The sequence below is a fragment of the Rhinichthys klamathensis genome, unplaced genomic scaffold (assembly GCF_029890125.1).
Source record: "Rhinichthys klamathensis goyatoka isolate OS25496 unplaced genomic scaffold, OSU_Roscu_1.1 h1tg000150l_1, whole genome shotgun sequence".
In the NCBI taxonomy this organism is placed as follows: domain Eukaryota; kingdom Metazoa; phylum Chordata; class Actinopteri; order Cypriniformes; family Leuciscidae; genus Rhinichthys; species Rhinichthys klamathensis.
The window spans coordinates 2,743,130-2,761,519 of record NW_026606685.1 but is presented as its reverse complement, the minus strand read 5'-3'; the positions used below and the strand labels follow the sequence as shown (position 1 = coordinate 2,761,519).

General features: G+C 36.2%; 1 protein-coding gene across 10 annotated transcripts in view; it reads left to right on the top strand.

Annotated features, from left to right (window-relative positions):
* Window positions 1-18,390, top strand: part of celf4 (CUGBP, Elav-like family member 4) — a 91,915-nt gene that overhangs the window by 64,279 nt on the left and 9,246 nt on the right. For 3 of the 10 annotated variants that reach the window (XM_056258408.1, XM_056258405.1, XM_056258406.1), the window contains exons 3-9: window positions 8,234-8,282; window positions 13,665-13,793; window positions 14,556-14,635; window positions 14,729-14,869; window positions 15,050-15,188; window positions 16,425-16,577; window positions 17,057-17,167. In XM_056258408.1, coding sequence (XP_056114383.1) covers window positions 8,234-8,282; window positions 13,665-13,793; window positions 14,556-14,635; window positions 14,729-14,869; window positions 15,050-15,188; window positions 16,425-16,577; window positions 17,057-17,167 — 802 coding nt within the window. The remainder of the gene's footprint in view (window positions 1-8,233; window positions 8,283-13,664; window positions 13,794-14,555; window positions 14,636-14,728; window positions 14,870-15,049; window positions 15,189-16,424; window positions 16,578-17,056; window positions 17,168-18,390) is intronic. The other 7 variants (XM_056258413.1, XM_056258409.1, XM_056258411.1 and 4 more) reach the window with 4 other exon arrangements.

Genomic DNA, 18,390 nt, shown 5'->3' with positions numbered 1-18,390 from the left:
TGCTAATTTGTTCTGATAGCATCAGTAATACATTTAGGTTGAGGTCTGTAACAAAAACGTGTGTTCGTGTTTCGAAGTCGAGTTTATATATTATCATGTCACAGGATACAAATCAAATAGGCATTATTCACTTTCAGACAGCCTCACAGGCAAAGGTGAAAGATCTCTCGTTTCAAATCCAGTTTCAGCGTAATTCCCATTAGAGTGCGTCTCACCTCAAGTTCCTGTTGCACTTTATAAATAGGGAAAATAAAACTGTTACTTTACTGCACGGGGGAAATTAGGGGTCTGAAGCACGAGAACAGTATTAAAGAAAGAAATACAAAGTGAAATCACTTAAATACAGCTTATTCATAAACATGTGAAACAAAGTGAGATTGATATGGCATTATTTACAGTCTAAATAATATATTTGGTCTTATCGTGCATGATTTAGTGAGAAAAAAAAAGAAAAGAAAAAAGGTTTTCATAACCTTTTTTGCTGATGTAACCAAGGCCATGAGCGAGGATGAATAATATTTACCAATAATATTAAAGCCTAACATATTTCATAATCCAATCAAATCCTGGTGCATAAAATCCTGCCCTACATTATTTCCCAACAAATATTCTGTGAAATGTCGCTATATAAATTAAATCAGTAGGGAATGCTGTTTTGTGTCATTTTTAATGACATTCAAACTGAAAAGGGAAAAAAATTGACACAGATACTGACTAAAGAAACCCAACTAAAAAAAACCTTGAATGTCAATATTTCACAGGCAGACGGCAGATTCATGTCTTCTTGGGTTCGATTAGCTGATGTCTTTCATTGCATGACATTACGTTTAAGTTCCTAGTCATTTTCACAATAAAGTGCACAAATCTCGTCGTCTTTCCTGCTTAATTATCCAGGTGCTTCAGAAAGCACCTGTTATGGCGAAGTTTCTGTGCAGATTCACACCGGGTCGGGCCCTGAAAGAGCACTTTCCTGTCTCCCCCCTCCGGTAAAGTTGTCTCATTTTCATTTGACACAATTTATAGATGTGCCTCCAAAGCATGCGCTATTTTACACTCCTGGATCATTAAATGAAACCCTTCGGAAGCTCTCGAGGTGCAAAGCACTTTTGTGGGAGGTGTAAAACGCGCAGGGTTTTTACGGGCGTCCCGGGCGCCTGGAGAGGAGGAGGACGGTGGCAGGGGTTTAAAGAGGCAGCCATCCGTGTCGTTTGGGAAGGTTACAAGGAGCCACGGGACTCCGCCGCTTTAAAGACTTACCTCAGGACATGCTGCAGTGAGGGAGGGAGGGAGAGAGAGAGAGAGAGAGGGAAAGAAAATGAGTGTGAGTTATAGGCACTGTGGTGGTTTAATAATTCAGTGAAATCCAAATTTGAGCAGATGCCCCTAGTGCTCTGGGTGAAATAAGGCTGTGCTGAATGGGAAGGAGAGGTTCCTGGAAGAAGCAGGAAGTTACATTTGGAGAGTGCCAAGTGGAAATTGTGCTTGAGTGGAGGTTGCTGTACGTGTTCCCAACAGATTACTTTCCTCATTGAAGAGATAGAGATGTGTGTGTTAGTGGGTATATATATATAGCTATTTAAATTTTCAATATGTAAGGGACAATCCACGGCTAGCTGTGCATTAAACTAATTTAATGCACGACGTGGAGCGCATTTAAATCATTGAATGCACAGTTAGTCCCGCTTATACCTTGGTCATTTGCCAGAATTGACAACTTAAAGCTGTTACTGATGTTTCCGGCGCAATATTTGAGCGGAAGGGTAAAATTGACGTTTATTTTTGTCAGTTATGCTTGTTAGATCTAGCGTTTGAATCAGACAAAGAGATAAAGTCGTGCTTAAGATTACATGATTTATTTGAATGAATGAATTATAGCATTTATTTGAATTCATTATCGAGAGATATGAGAGATGCGTGTGTGAATTACCTGTGTCTGCTCAGCGTCTCTCTCTATTAACATGAAGCTGTGAGTTTAATTACTTCAAAACCAGCGATGTAACCCCTTCGTTGCGGAGTAATATAATGTAGCGATTCAGTAGCAAAGCTATTTTAGTAATAAAAGTCACAGGGCAACGTTGATAACAATGTTTCTGTGTGCAAGTGACGTGTGTGAGAGCTTCAATGAAAACAGCGCATTAATATAGAACAGTGATTAAACTGACTTGGAACTACCTGTGCATTAAACCCAATGTATATATAGCCAATCAGAATCGAGTATTCAGACAAACCTTATAAATTTGCAATATATTTTCATGTTTAATATATTATGAATTATATTACATATAATAATAATTATATGTATACACATATATAAATAATATTTTTTTCTTGTTTAATATCTAATTTTTGTATAATGTATAAGGCCTTTTTTATTCTACATAAATTAGTTTTTTTATATATATATATATATATATATATATATATATATATATATATATATATATATTATTTTACAGGATATCTCAAAATCTTAAAACTCTGTTTATTCTGCATTTAAATGTATTCATTTAGCCGGAACTGTCATCCACATTTTAAGATTAATATGACCAAAAAAATCCCTGATTTTCTGTGGTCTCAGTCTTTTGGACCCTGCTGTGTTGAAACCATGTCATGTTTAGAGAGATCTGCTACTCTGTGGTGCAAGATTTCCGATTTATAATTTATTTTTATGTTTTTTTATTTAGTATTTGTTTGCTGGCTCTCGTGTTTTGAATGACTCTCAATGCAATTTGAGCCCGGCACAACAAAGGCAGGGTAGCTCATCCTTCAAGAATTACCTCCTCCTCCACAAACCCAGAAAGAGCACGCTCATCCCTTTGTGGGGAAATGAAAGGAATATTATTGTTCCTACTGTGAGAATGAACTTTGAAATTTTTTCTGCCTTAGTTTGTAGAAAAGTTTGCTCTCTGCTCTCGCTACGTGACTGTAATTTAAAAGCCTGGCTTTTTAAAAGCTCACTGTAACAGTATTTTACAGACAGCCGAGCCTTTAGTATTTGAATATAAAGGCTGTGATATTCATCATACTTATTTTTCGCCGGGAGAGCAGAGGAAAAGTGATAGATTATTCATTGCATGCTTTCCATTCATCTAAACACAGCTAGAAAGGGTCAGAGTTGGTTTTGCTATTTCTATTTTCATGTCGCTAACCAGTTAAGCTTCATAAACACTAGTTGTCTTAAAGGGATAGTTCACCCAAAAATGTTGATTCTGACATCATTTGCTCGCCCTTGTGTTGTTTCTTTCTTCTGTGGAATACAAAAGAAGATATTTTGAAAATCATCTTAGTGTTTTATTATCCATACAATGAAAGTCAGTGGGGTTCGGTGTTGGTTGGCTAACAAGGTGCTAACCATATAACATGCTAAGACTTTATCTTTCTAAGCCATACAGAGAGCATCTATATTACTGTACATCCATTTGAATACCAGACGCAGCGATATTATGCAGGATTGGACATGCAGGTGGTGTGTAGTTTTCTGGAGCGCTTTAGAATGGGCTAACAGGAGGAAAAAAGAACCCCCGTGGTGGAAGATACTCCCTCAGTGCAGACGTGACACCCACACGTACGTTTCTGTGGCCGTTTAGCCCAGCGTGCGTGTGTGTGTGTGTGCCAGAGTTACATCACCATAAGGCCGTGCCATGCTGTGGCTCAGTGGCGGAGACACGGACGGCGAGGTCTGTACAGATGGAGACAGAAGGTTTCTGGTGAGGTGAGGTACAGAGAGAAAGAGAGATAAAAGTGTTTTTGTGCTGCTATAGCCTATTTATAAAGAAGAGGTAATTTTGTGGAATTATGGCTGATTTAGTGTGTATGCGAGTGGATTTGCATGCTTGTGTTTGCCCGTGTTTGTGCGTATGTGTGCGGGAGGCCGTTCCTTTGTGTAAAAGGTTTTGCCCTCTCAGAATATGTGATGTGGAGCTCAGGGAGGATAAAAACCGTCCTGCTCGATGCTGCCATCTAGCTGTGGCGGATGAAAGTCCTCTAGGGGCCTTTGAAATCACAGTTCGGAAGTAATGTGGAAGCCTGTGGCGCAGCACAATGACAAATGTCTCCAAATGCCACATTATGTTTCATTCAGCTCAGTTTTATGACATGCCATCACGTTCAGTTTTAATGTGCACAAGATCTCATTCCACATGTACGTCAGATTCACCCTGGGAATGTGAGGGCATTTCATGCATGTTCCCCTGTCGGGATGCAGAAATGGCATCTGTGGGTGAGAAACGCTCTCCAAATATCAATATCTAAATACTTTTAGAAAGCTCTTTTAAAAATTTGATTATCATGGCAATGTTTTTTTGTTTCTATTATAATATTTTCGTCTAAATATAATTATCTATATAATTATAGATAATATTCTAAGATTTAAGATTTTTTAATTTGTAAATAAGTCTTGGTGAATGTATGGACATTTAAAAATAATCACATATTAATAATATTTAAAATACGTATAAATCGTATTTTTAATAGAAAAACTTTTGATTAATTTTTTATTTGCATATTTAATGTTTTTTAAATTGTAAAGAACTTTGATGACTGTATGGGCATGTAAAAATCATCTCATATTAATAATATTTTAAGTAATGTTAAATAAATAATATTTTGAATAGAATAACTTTATGGTTAATTTTTGAATTAACATATTTAAACTTTTTTAATTCGTAAAAGAAAATGTTGATGATTGTGGCATGTAAAAATCAACACATTAATAATATTTTAATAATATTTAACAGCCTATAAATATAAATAATATTCTTAATAGAATAACTTTGATTCATTTTGAATTCACATATAGATTTTTTTATATACCTTTTAAAATATTTGAAATATAAATCATATTTTAATAGAATAACTTTTATAATAAAAATTATTAACATGATAAGCTTTTTTTCATTTAAAAAAAATATTCGATGACTGTATGTAAAAATCATCACATGAAATAAAAGAATAAGTTTATAATTAATTTTGAATTAATAATATATTTAAGCTTGCAAAAACTTACTAGCAGCTTTTTTTTTGTATTTCCCGTGTGTGTGTGTGTGTGTAAAAGAAATGCTTGTATGAGTGTGGTGAGATTCTGGTTGGGGAAACACAATTAGCACCCATAGCAGAGTCCATTTGTGCCGTTGGGAGGGAAACATTAAAATGTATGTGAGTAGAGGCCTGCTGGGATACAGTTTGTGTGTGTGTGTGTGTGTGTGTGTGTGTGTGTGTGTGTGTGTGTGTGTGTGTGTGTGTGTGTGTGTGTGTGTGTGTGTGTGTGTGTGTGTGTGTGTGTGTGTGTGTGTGTGTGTGTGTGTGTGTGTGTGTGTGTGTGTGTGTGTGTGTGTGTGTGTGTGTGTGTGTGGCTGTGACCTTGCTCTGCCCCCCGATCTATGTCTAAATCTCCCTCTCTCTCTTTTCACTATTCCCTCCGCCCTCACTATCAGCAGCCATGGTAAAATAAATAATGCATCAAAACACATTAAAAACATTAGCCAGGCTTTACTGCCAATAAAAGAGGAGGATGCTGGGGATGGAGAAAAATAAGGAGTGAGTGATCAGGTCTGAAAAAATGAAGTGAACTTTATGAAGTGAGAAACCCCGGAGCTGTTAATCTGGACCGGAGCCAGGACGCCACAGGTGCGCTGACCAGGTGCACTGTGGGTATTTTACATCGTAAACGAGCTACTGTGAGTCCAGTAAAATATGCAGTTGAAAGATGATTTTAATAAACATAATTGGTGGTTTAATTGGCATTGCAGGCTATTAAATTAGTTTATCATTAATATGCAAAAGCAAGGACGAGCACAGAAATGCACACGCAACTTTTATACTCTCTTTCAGAGGGCCTCCTTGCTTTCCTTTTCTCATTCATTCATTCATTCATTATCCTTCATTTCTTAAATGTACAATACTTTAATATTTTAGACATATTTAATAATGCTGGGCAATGGGGGGAAAACATTTATTAATTTAGTTTTTTTTTTTGGGGGGGGGGGAAACAATCAAATGTGACAGTAAAGACATTTATATTGTTAGAAAAGATTTTGCTTTTAAATAAATACATTTTGATCTTTTTATCAAATAATCCTGAAAAAAAATGAATCAGTTTCCACAAAAATATTAAACAGAACAGCTGGTATCATGATTCATAATAATAAGAAATGTTTCTTCAGCAGCATATGACACTAATGATGTTGAAAATTCAGCTTTGCCATCACAAAAATATATATTTGTCTGCTTATTGTTATCAAATGTTCACTTTTAATATTGTTAAGTGACGGGAAACAAAGCATTTATTAATTTAGCAGATACTTTTGTCCAAAGTAAGTTTAAAAATGAGGGGAAACACGACAAAGGAGTCAATAATATTAGCAATGAAGGCTATGTAAAAGCCCTGTGGAAAAACATTAACTACATTTTTTTTAACAAAATAGTAATAAAAACGACATTTATATTTTCATCATCACTGTTTTATTGAAAAATGAAAGGCCACAATGATAGAATAAAAAAATAATGAGCTAAACTGAATCGTGATCACATGGCTCGGTTGTCACAATCTGCCTTTTTTATTAAACCGAGTAAAATCGCAAAGTCATACAAGTGGATCGGGATCCGAGGAACATTTTATTTTGTGATTTGATTCATCTGACTTGTCCTGTACTGTACGGCGCCATTGTGCTTCCTCTATTTTTGGCTTTAGCAGCCAGAGACTTGTCCTTTTTGTTTCAATGCAGCAGACAGGAGTGAGAGGAGGCCCAGACGTGAAGCCCAGGGAGCTGCTCATTAAAAGTTACCCACTACGTCCCGACTCATTTTCAGCTAAAGTGGCGCGTGGAGCAGAGAGTGAGTAAACTGCTGCGGGTGAGCGATAGAGAAGTGGAGTCTGGGTCTTATTTTGGGGGGCAGAGCCCTGTGTCTCCCCAGAGAGCGCTGACGCCATGTATGGCCCATGCCAGGATCCGCCACAGTGCACGGGCCCGTTCCTCTCCTCTCCTCTCGTCTCCTTCCTGCTGGCAGCGTGACAATTGGCATTATTAAAAATTGATTGGCGCAGACCGTTCCATGGCTTACATGTATTATTGAGCCAGAGTCAGTCGGGATTGTGCCACGAGTGAAGGAAGCAGAACGAAACGCTTTATGATTGTGAACGTCTTTTAGTGAGACCTCACACACACAGATACACACATTTGCATCCCGTTGCCATTCATACACATAAACACAGACTTATGCAAATGTGCTTATATAAATGAGGTGTATTGTGCTGAGTGTAGCATGCGTTTCTTTTAATATTTTGTTCTTTATTGCTCTGTGTCTCTGACTTTTGCTGTTGGAAAGCAGTAAAAATCATAAGTCATGCTATGAAACATTTCCCTTTTCCATTTGCTAAGGTGATTTTTTTTTTTTTGTAAAGTAAAAGAATATATTTCTATGTAGTGAAAAGTTGAAATATATTTTGAGATATTCTGTGTTGGGAGGAACATTTCAAACCAATTGCTGCAGCTCACCTGTTATGGTGATTTCATGGCTTCCTTCTTCTTTTTCAAGCATTCAAACTACTTTTCTATAAATAAAAGTTGACAATAAATGAGATTTGCCAGGGTGGATATGTTATCCTTGAGAAATTGTGTCAAGCATGAAAGAACAACAATTTATGAATATTAAATGAGCTTGGAACTTTAGAACTTTGAACTTGGCTCCTCAAAACTCAAATGATGTCACTTCCTCTTCATTATGTCATTTTACAATGCATTATTTCGAGGCAAATGGTAATGGGAAAATCTAAATTCGCGGAAAGAAGAATTGTTGGTCAAATTAATTTTAATGAGAAATAAATGATCAATTATTAAAAAAAAACCTTTAATTTAAATTTGATTATTTTCATTATTATGGCAATATATTTTTGTAAAAAATATATATATTTTTACTTTTTTTCTATCATTTCAGTGACTATGGGTATGTAAAAACCATCACATGAAATAATCTTTTTAAAATAATAAGTTTATGATTCGTTTTGAATTAACATATTAAGCTCACAAAAAAACTTACTAGTAGCTTTTTGGATTTAGGGTATTTCATCCAATGTAATATGGACACAAATGATCCCACCACACTGATACTAACTGTGAACACTTCGCTAAAATAGTTTTGTGCTACAAATCTAATGTCTTCTCTTGTCTTTTCCCCTTCTTTCTGTCTGTCCTGTCTTTCCCCCCTCCCCCCTCGTTCTTCTCTTTGTGTTGCACAGATGAACAGGCCAATCCAGGTGAAGCCAGCTGACAGTGAGAGCAGGGGAGGTAGATTTCCACTCCTCTTTTTTCTTCTTCCTTTTCTATTTCTCTCCCCACCTTCCTGTCACACTACATCAGTGTCACCATTACTGGTAGATGTCCCCTTCTTAAGAGTCGCATATAATGACGCATCTCGATGAGACCTGACAGTCATACAAGGCCCCAGAGGATCTTGGGCCGGCCCTCACACGCATTGCATAAGTGTCGTCACTCCTTTTGTCGGATTGTTGCCCTCCACGGGGGTGCTGGGGAGAGACAGCTGTGAGAGTTTTAGACTTTTTGATGCACACACAGACACTTTTGCATAGACATGCACATGTAGGAAAGAGTAAAAAATGTCGACAGTTTGTTGAATTTTATGGTTCTTAAAAGTGTAAATGGAAAAACAAATATATGTTTTATCATATTTAATCTTAGTAATTTTATTTATGGCTCCTCAAAACTCAAATTATGTCATTTCCTCTTCTTTATGGCATTTAAAAGGAATTATTTTGAGACCACAAAATCTTTTTTTTTTTTTCTTTTTTTTTTTTTTGTGTGATGGGAAATACACATTCAGAGAGAGAATAATTATCGTTGTTAAAATTGATATAATAAGATATCAATTATCAGAAAACTATTTTTAATATAAATTTGATTATTTGATCATTTTGATTATCGTTGCAATGTATTTTTGTTAGTATTTTTCAATGACTGTGGGTATAGAAATATTATCACACGAAATAATGTTTTTAATAAAAATACATTAATAATAGAATACATTTATTTATACATTTAATGACTTCTTTGTTATATTATAGGTTCTTTATATCAAATGACTAGAACCAGAGACAATTTATATAGAGACATGCCACTTCCTCAATCCTCAATACAACTATATAGGGAAAACCCGTAACGCCAAAGATGGCGGTTGTATGCACATGCCCCGCCCCTCCTGCTGGAAAGCCAATCGTCTGCTTTTAACAGTCAAGCCGGGAAACATGTAAGCCTATCGTCTGGTTCCACTGACGCATGCGCACAGTTGAGGTTTGCGACAGTGGAGACGAGAACCCTTGCGCATGCGTAGTAAACGTATAACCTGTGGGGAAAAGGCCTTTTAAACCTTATTTTGGGGCAAAGTCATCAAACGTTTTCCGTGATTTTTATCATATTTTACTGCTGTTTTTATACAAGCAGTTTTTATGTCCTGGTGACCAGTGAAAGTGCAGTTCTGACTCTCTGCCCATTCATTTAGATAGGAGCCTGGTCTTGTTAGTCCGAAATAGCTGCCCGGAGGCGTTGCCAAGATGGCGGCCGAGTGGCATGACTTGCCTAAAAGGACTTTGCTAGAACTCATAAGAACATCATAAGAACTTAAAAAGGCTCTCCTATGACATCATAAGAACTTAAAAGGGCTCTGCTACGACATCATGATAACTTAAAAAGGTTCATCTATGAATTTATTAGAACTTAAAAAGGTTATCAAATGACATCATAAGAACTTAAAAAGGTTCTATGACATCATATATACACTGAAAAAATTGTGTATCATTTACTTTGAAACATTTTAATTTAGAAATTGCTAGTAAATTTCATAATTAATGTAATTTATGCATAAATAATTAAAAAAGCAATGTCAAGTAACATTAAATCAAATATGACATTTTGAAGTAGAAAGACTGAAATAGTATTTTCTTTTAAAACTTACTGAAAAAATCTTGGTTTTATTTACTTTGAAAAATATATTTCTTTTACAGTGTAAGAACTTTAAAAGGGTATCTTATGCCATAACAAGAACTTACATTTACCCTATGACATCATAAAAACCTTTAAAAAAAATTCCTATATCATATTTGCTTAAAATATTTATAGAATTTAAAATGTTCTGCTTTATGTCATCCCACTGTAAAGCATGTTCCCTATCAGTCGGTCACGCTCGACGTAACGTGGGTGTTACATACGTAACCGAGACGTTTTTTTTAAGCGTTTATTTTTAAGTGTGTGTGTGTGTTTGTGTTCATGGGAGTGTGAGATTGAGTTTCTGTGCATTGACTATGCATGTGTGTGTCTGTGCGTCACTTACAGACAGAGTGGAAGTAGTTTGGTAAGAGATAGCTCGTCTTTTCCTCCTTTTTGGGTCAGGTTTTCCAGATAACCAAGATTGATGGACCCGCAGAGAGAACGAGACATACACATAGAGGCACCTCTCCTTCCTTCAGTCTCTCCTTTCATTTCATGCCATGCGTTTCTTTCTCTAATTGAGAGTGTCTTCCTTTACTCACACTCGACAGATCAATTGTCTTCATGGTGATGGACAGCTGAATTTATCCCCCTGTTAGCCCTGTAAAAACGCAATATATGTCCCCGCAAAGCCCTCTGATTCCACTGGCAAAACTGATGTGCCGTCCCCGACCGATCCATTCACTAGTCATTTAAAGTGAAACGCCGGGATGGAGAGGGAGAGCTAAAGGTCAAAGTGGGAAAGACAAGGAAAGGAAGTGAGAGACAGAAAGAGAGTTAAAGAGAAGGCAGGAGTGGTCATAAGAGCGAAATAAGGATGGATATCAGAGAGAATGGAAGGAAACAGTTGGTGACACTGGTTAGAGACACTAAACGAAAGACTTGTTCTTCTAAACAAAATAGCTTTTTTCCACTATTATCTGGAAATGTGCACAGTGTGATTTACACGTAGGACATGTTTATTTAAATGAAAATCGAGCATCCCCACTAACAAAAAATATATTCTATGAATGTTTTGCTAACATTCCCATTGAAAACGTTATTTCTCAACAATCAAAATGTCCAGTTTTTAAAATCTTTTAAAAATGTTTTTATACAAATGTTAAGGGAACCTTCCATTTTATAATTCTGCAAACATTTTGGGAATGTTACTTTTGAATGTTCTATGAACAAATGCCCAGTTAAAGCATTTCAGAAAAAAAACATTACATTAATGCTTACATTTTGAGAACAATATTAAAGACCAGATCATTTTGAACAAACATTCTATTAACATTACTAAAAGAACGTTTGTTCAGAAGTTTTAGAGAACCTTGCCAGAACGTTAGCCAAAGTTCTGAGAATGTTCCCTATTAGCTGGGATAATCCAATGCTGTCTCACGAGTCACGACCAATTCAGAGTGAGTACGATTTGTCTAAACCGCAGTGATGGGTAGGTTTAGGAGCGGGGTCAGGGGTAGGTCATTCGTACGAATTCATACGAATTGGGCGTAAAATACGTGCGAATTGCCGTGAGATGTGTTTTTTTTTTTTTTTTTTAATACACATTTTGGGTATCAGACTGTTGGTTTCATTTATTGTCCAAGGGGAAGAAGGACTACAAAATATATCTATTTTTCTTTCTTTTTTCTTCAAATTCTGTCAAAGATATCACTCATCAGACCTCCACGATTGACTGATGAAATAACACAGCGTACCTTTAAATTGTAAAGAATTTAACGATCCATCTTTGTATGTCGAATATGAACGAATGTTCATTGTACAGTTTTCATGAGATGGCATTTTCAAGCCATTTCTCTAGTTATTTATTTTATTATTTAATAATAGGGATGCACGATATATCGGCCACCATATCGGTATCGGCATATGTTCATTTTTAATGTTATCGGCACAATAAGAAAAATTGGCCGATATATTAAAGCCGATAAATTATGGATTATTTCCTTCAGTTGAGACACTTCAGATGCGCACTGTTCGCCATGATGGATTTGAATTGCTTGAAATATGATTGGAATCTCTTAAAAAAAGGAAAAGATGGTTCAGTGCAACATGTCATATAGGCTATATAAAATTATAATGAGAACGTTATAATTGTGTGCTGGGGACATGGCTTTTAATGGTGAGACTTTTTTTGTAACCAGGTTAAAATCATATACAAATTTGGATTTAGATTTATCGGCCAATATATCGGTTATCGGTATCGGCCAAAACGTTCATATCGGTGCGACACTATTTAATACTTATTTGAGTTAAGTGCTTGTAGGCTAAACTTTTATTTTATTTATAAATATTTAGATTTATAAAATGCACACCTTTTATTTGTTATGTAGTGTGTGTGCTTGTCTCATTGCGCATATGCGCAGCGCACTTGTAAACATTCTGGACTGGAGATTAGTCTTGTTGACTGGGCAAGGGCACCCTGTCAGAGCATGTTAGTGAGCACCGGGCGTGGACAAACACATGAACACACACAATAGTGCTCATTAATATCTCTGCTGCACCATCCATCATACTTACACACACACACATTACACATACACTTTCATGTGTAATGATATAAGAATGTTTACCTATGCAAACCCACTGGCATTATTAAACAGAACGTTTAGTTGCTTAAAGCGCATTTTCTTGTGATTACACATGAATGCAATACACAAAGGGTCTGAGAAATATATTAAAACAAACGAAATTGCTCAATCATTAGCAAATCATCTTTAAAAATATATATGCTGTGCCAGTGAATCATTGCAATATTGAAAACCCATGGCATTTACAGTACATGATTAAGATTTTGCTGTGATACCATATCACAAAATTAAGTAGTTAATACAAATGTTTTCTTTTTGGGAGCAGGTTTCGGGTTAATCTATAATAATTTAGTTATATTTTTATATTTAGATTCTTTGTTAAAAAAAGTCTATGGTATGTCACTGTTTATATAGCAAGATAAATGTATGTGTATTGCATGTTTACTCACGGCCGTATCCAGTTCAATTCCCTCTGCACCCTATAAATATGTGCCTTGTTTTTTAACTCTGTGCCTTGTCTTGAGTTTAAAACATGCAGCATTGACACTGCAATTACAGCCTAATAAAACCCTGAAACAATGCCGCTTTTGTTCTCCTCACGCTGATGTGTAATTCAATAATGTCTACATAATCTGATAAATAAAAGCACAAACAATAAACAAGGACTCCTGAGGTGGCAGAATCGACTAGACGAAAGGTTCTCCACAGATATCTCGTTCATACACTCATTTCATTAGACAGTAGCACCAACAAGTTTATCAGAAGATTGCTGGATTTAGACACAGAAAAGGATATATTAGTTGGATAAAAAAAGGGATTGAGTGCGTGAAGGTGTTTGAAGAGCTTCTATTTATTTTAGGACTTTTAATACGTTTTTGCTGCATTTTTTTAATTGCATTTTTGTTTGCATACAGTATTTAGCTCATGCTTTTTTATTATTATTATTATAAGATTCTACTATCGTTAATAATAAAATGCTCTGAAATTATTGCAAATGCTGAGGAAAATGCAAACAGCGTTTAAAATAAAGTAAAACTAGAATAAGGGGCTGTGTGGATTTCTTGAAATGAGCAGTAAGACATCAGATAGATGTAGTTGTTGTCCTGCAAAATATGTAACGAATTCTCTGTGTTTGTTTCAGAAGACAGAAAACTTTTTGTTGGCATGCTGAATAAGCAGCAATGTGAGGACGACGTGCGGCGCCTTTTTGAGTCCTTCGGATGCATTGAGGAGTGCACCATCCTCAGAGGTCCTGACGGAAACAGCAAAGGTTATTGGGTTCAGTCTGATTCTCTCTCTCCCTCTCTCTCTCTCTCTCTATACATATATATATATATATATATATATATATATATATGTGTGTGTGTGTGTGTGTGTGTGTCACTGCTGCATGTTTTAAACTCAAGACAAGGCACAGAGTAAAAAAAAAAGAGGCACATATTTATAGGGTGCAGAGGGAATTGAACTGGATACGGCAGTGAGTAAACATGCAATACACATACATTTATCTAGTTATACAAACAGTGACATACCATAGACTTCTACTGTTTATTTTAATAATAATAAAAATATTATTCAATTATTATAGATTAAACCAAAACCTGCTCCCAAAAGAAAATGTTTAGCATTTTAAAAACAATAATAAAATGACAAAAAACAAGCTTACATTAATAAGCTATTCCTATAGCTTTTGTGATATGGTATCATGGCTAAATTACTATATCTTTTATCATATACTGTAAATGCCATGGATTTTCAATATTGCAATGATTCACTGCCACAACATATATATTTTGTGTATATTTACACACAAGCATTTGTACGAAACTAAAACTAAAATGCCTGCATATAGTTTTTCTTATTTATACATAAAATAAAAAACCAATAATATACAATACAAAAATAACTAAGTTCAAAAAACGGCGTCTTGTCCCAGGACCCAGGTAGAGAAACTCCCAAAAATAAAATATGTTGGTCTCGAAGTGTCTGTTAATGTTGAAGAGGGTGTTTTTGACAGTTTTTCTCTCTTCAGGATGTGCGTTTGTGAAGTATTCCACTCATGCAGAAGCTCAGGCCGCTATTAGTGCTTTACACGGCAGCCAAACTATGCCTGTGAGTGCCAGCACATCTGATCATGCACTTTTCTATCATTAGCTCGTTTAAGGCACAAAGCATCCTCAATTGGTGTGTGTGTGTGTGTTTCAGGGTGCTTCTTCCAGCCTGGTGGTGAAGTTTGCAGACACAGATAAGGAACGGACCATTCGACGCATGCAGCAGATGGCCGGTCAGATGGGCATCTTCAATCCGATGGCCCTGCAGTTTGGAGCGTACGGTGCCTATGCACAGGCAAGAGCTCTCTCTCTCTCTCTCATTATACACTATTTCCAACAAAACTGCAGCATCTCAGTGGAAAAATCTGTCGACTCTAAAGTCTTGTTATACACAGTGCTTTTATCGTTATATGGTTATGTTATCGTATATATATTTCAAGTATCGTGTGTGTGTGTGGGGGCTTTTCTCCGTCAGGTTCAGCAGCAGGCAGCGCTGATGGCATCAGTGGGTCAGGGAGGATATCTCAGCCCTATGGCAGCTTTTGCTGCCGCACAGATGCAACACATGGCCACCATCAACGGCCTCCCTGGGGCTCCCATGACCCCAACATCAGGTGAGGAAACACACACACACGCAGACTTTCCCAGACTAAAGGCCCATTCGCACCAAAAACAATAACTATAACGATAACTATATTAGTGCCCACACCAGCAGACGAATCATTGTGTTTCTACTCAGCGCACACTGCAGTTTTGTCTGCTGCTCTAAATCCTCGAGCTCTTTAAAGTCTGGTGGGTTCTGATTGACTGTCGATTGTTTCATCGTTCATCAGCTGGAAAAAAATCGTTCTGAAGTGATTTTATTGATATTGTTTCGCTGTGCAGCTGTCATAGTTGTGGTATTGACTCTGCTATTTTTTATGTTTAGAACGATTTTTAGATCTATATCTTTATTGTTATATTTATTACCCTTGGTGTGAACAGGTCTTAAAGGGGTAGTTCTCCCAAAAATGAAAATTTTGTCATTCTTTACTCACCCTTATGTTGTTCCAAACCTGTATGAGTTTCTTTCTTCTGTTGAACACAAAAGAAGATATTTTGAAGAATGTTGATAACCAGACAGTTGATGGACCCCATTGACTTCCATTGTATTTTGTATTTTTTTCCATACTGTGGAAGGCAATGGGGTCCATCAACTGTTGGTTACCCTTATTCTTCAAAATATCTTCTTTTGTGTTCAGCAGAAGAAAGAAAGTCATACAGGGTGAATGAATAGAGGGTGAGTAAATGATGACAGAATTTTTTTAATTTTTGTGCGAACTTTTCCTTTGAGTGTTTTAATTATTCATGGCTACCATTTAGCATTTTTCCCTTCTTGAGTCATTGTAAATAAGAGTGTTTTTTTTATTATTATTATTCGTGTTTGCTAAGAGCCACAGATGAGATGGTGTATAAGAGCATGCTCCGTTCAGTAAAATTTTTAACTAATTTATTATAGAAATAATACATGATTATTTATTTAAAACCTTTTGGCATTTCCAATCAGTGGAATCATCATCGTAATGAAATGAAGATCCAAAATGTTAAATATTAGATGCACAAGTAAAACTTGTGTTGGAATTAAAACGTAAAATAATAAGGGTGTGTTTTTCACTAAGTAAACACAAAAAAGAATGAATTTTATTAATGTGTATTATGCACCAATACAACAATACATATAAAAAACAGCAATATTTACCTCCATATATTTTGCCTAAATATTCTTCAAAACTCTCTATTCCCAGCAAAGCCATTACGTATTTATTATGAATATTTAAAATGTTGTCTCCTCTCCTTGGCCCCGCCCCCAGGTGGAAGCACGCCCCCTGGCATCACGGCTCCCACGGTGACCAGCATCCCATCTCCAATCAGTGTGAACGGTTTCACAGGGCTGCCGCCTCCTCAGGCCAACGGACAGGCCCCAGCAGAGGCCATGTTCACCAATGGAATCCATCCTTACCCAGGTACTACACTCTCATCCGCAGATATACAGCAGAATTTTGGCGGATTTTAATAGCGTGGAACCGACTTAAATTATATTTAAAAACTCCATAGGCAAACTTGCAACAGTAAAATACATGACTAATTTTAACACTAACATTTTTCATCATCCTATTCTGACGATTAATGTCAGCTCTGCTTTGTGAATTACAGTATTTCTTGCAGTATAATCAAATTTTATGTTTGCCCATAAAGCATTTTACTTATGTGTTTAGGAATATAAGTGTTCTTCTATTTGATGACTCAGCAGTCTTTTATTAAACACAAAAACATGTTATTAAATATGTTTCTCGAAGCTACTTTATCTGAAAAGTGCATTTGGAGTTGAAATGGCCAGCGGTCGGCTGTCAGCTGTCGCGGTGCGAGTCTGTGTGTTGTGGAGTGGTATTCATGTCCAGTGCCACAGAGAAAAGCAAATGCCTGTCTCCCGGCTGTATCCCAGTTTTGCAGGAAGTGGTGTTTAGGGAAGACTCGGAGAAGGGCGGCCTTGGCGTGGCACAGAGAAGTTGTTTTGGGGTTCAGGGAAGCTGCTTCCTGTCGTCTCTCTCAGAAGGTATAGAACTCCCTCAAACGTTAGTGTCGTATTACTGTGTGTGTTTGGTGTGTGTGTGTGTGCATACAGTTTACGGTAGACAGAGGGAGTGAAAGACGTGAGTAGTTTCTTCATGTTTGTTTGGTGTCGTCAGCTTTGTAGAGTGACTTGTTGTTGTTGTTGTTGTTGTAGTGTGGCTATAGTTATATGTGCATGCTTTGTATTTGGCAGACGCTTTCATTTAAAGTGACTCACTCAAGGGCACGTTGGTGTTAGCTCACACCTTCTGGAGTTCAGTCCTACAACCTTTTAGTTACCAGCCCAGTACTTGAACCATTGGACTACACAACAACCCCCATTGAACTGTGTTCCCTTTAAAGGGATAGTTCATAATTGCTAATTATATCTTTGTTTTCTCGCCCTCATGTTGTTCACGCTTTTTTATACAAAAAGGCCATATATATCTAAAATAAAATATTTTATTAAAATTGCTATTATAATTGCTCTAAAATGGGCATATACATTTCTTTCCAATTGGAGGAAACTTAATTTTAATGAAATAAAGATTCAAAATATTTGATGTAAGCAAATTCTTTACATTTTGAATGATTTTAATTTATATGCACCAAAAGAACTATACATAATTAACAGCAATATTCACCTACATACATTTCTACTCAAATAATAAAAATAAAAAACCCACTATGCCCATAAAACCATTGGACCAACAACTATCACTGAACTGTGGTCCCCTTAAAGGGATAGTTCTCTAAAAAAAAAATGTTTATTTCATCATCATCCTCACTTTCATGTTGTTCATGCTGTTTCATTAAACAAAAGAATATAGTGACATGTATGTAACACAAAAATAGTTTTATAATATTACCTGTAAATTATTCATAAAGCTTATTCAAAAAGTCCATTCAGTGAAAAATCAGCCTAGCAACAAAACAAACATTGCAATATTACAGTAATATTAATACTGAAGTTCTCTGAGGTCATTTTCACTACATTAAATTATTAAAATATACAATGGTGTTAATTGCATTTGTATAAAACAAGAGTGTGTAAGTGTGGTACGAGATGTGAAAGTTGCTTTACTTTCAGTTACCCAGATAAGCGGTCTGATATATAGCATTGCCATGGACAATGGTGAATATTAGGAAATATATGACGTCTTAATGATGCAATTGACCAATCAGAATCGAGTAATTCACTGAAAATCTAGGCCGTGTTCATTTTCT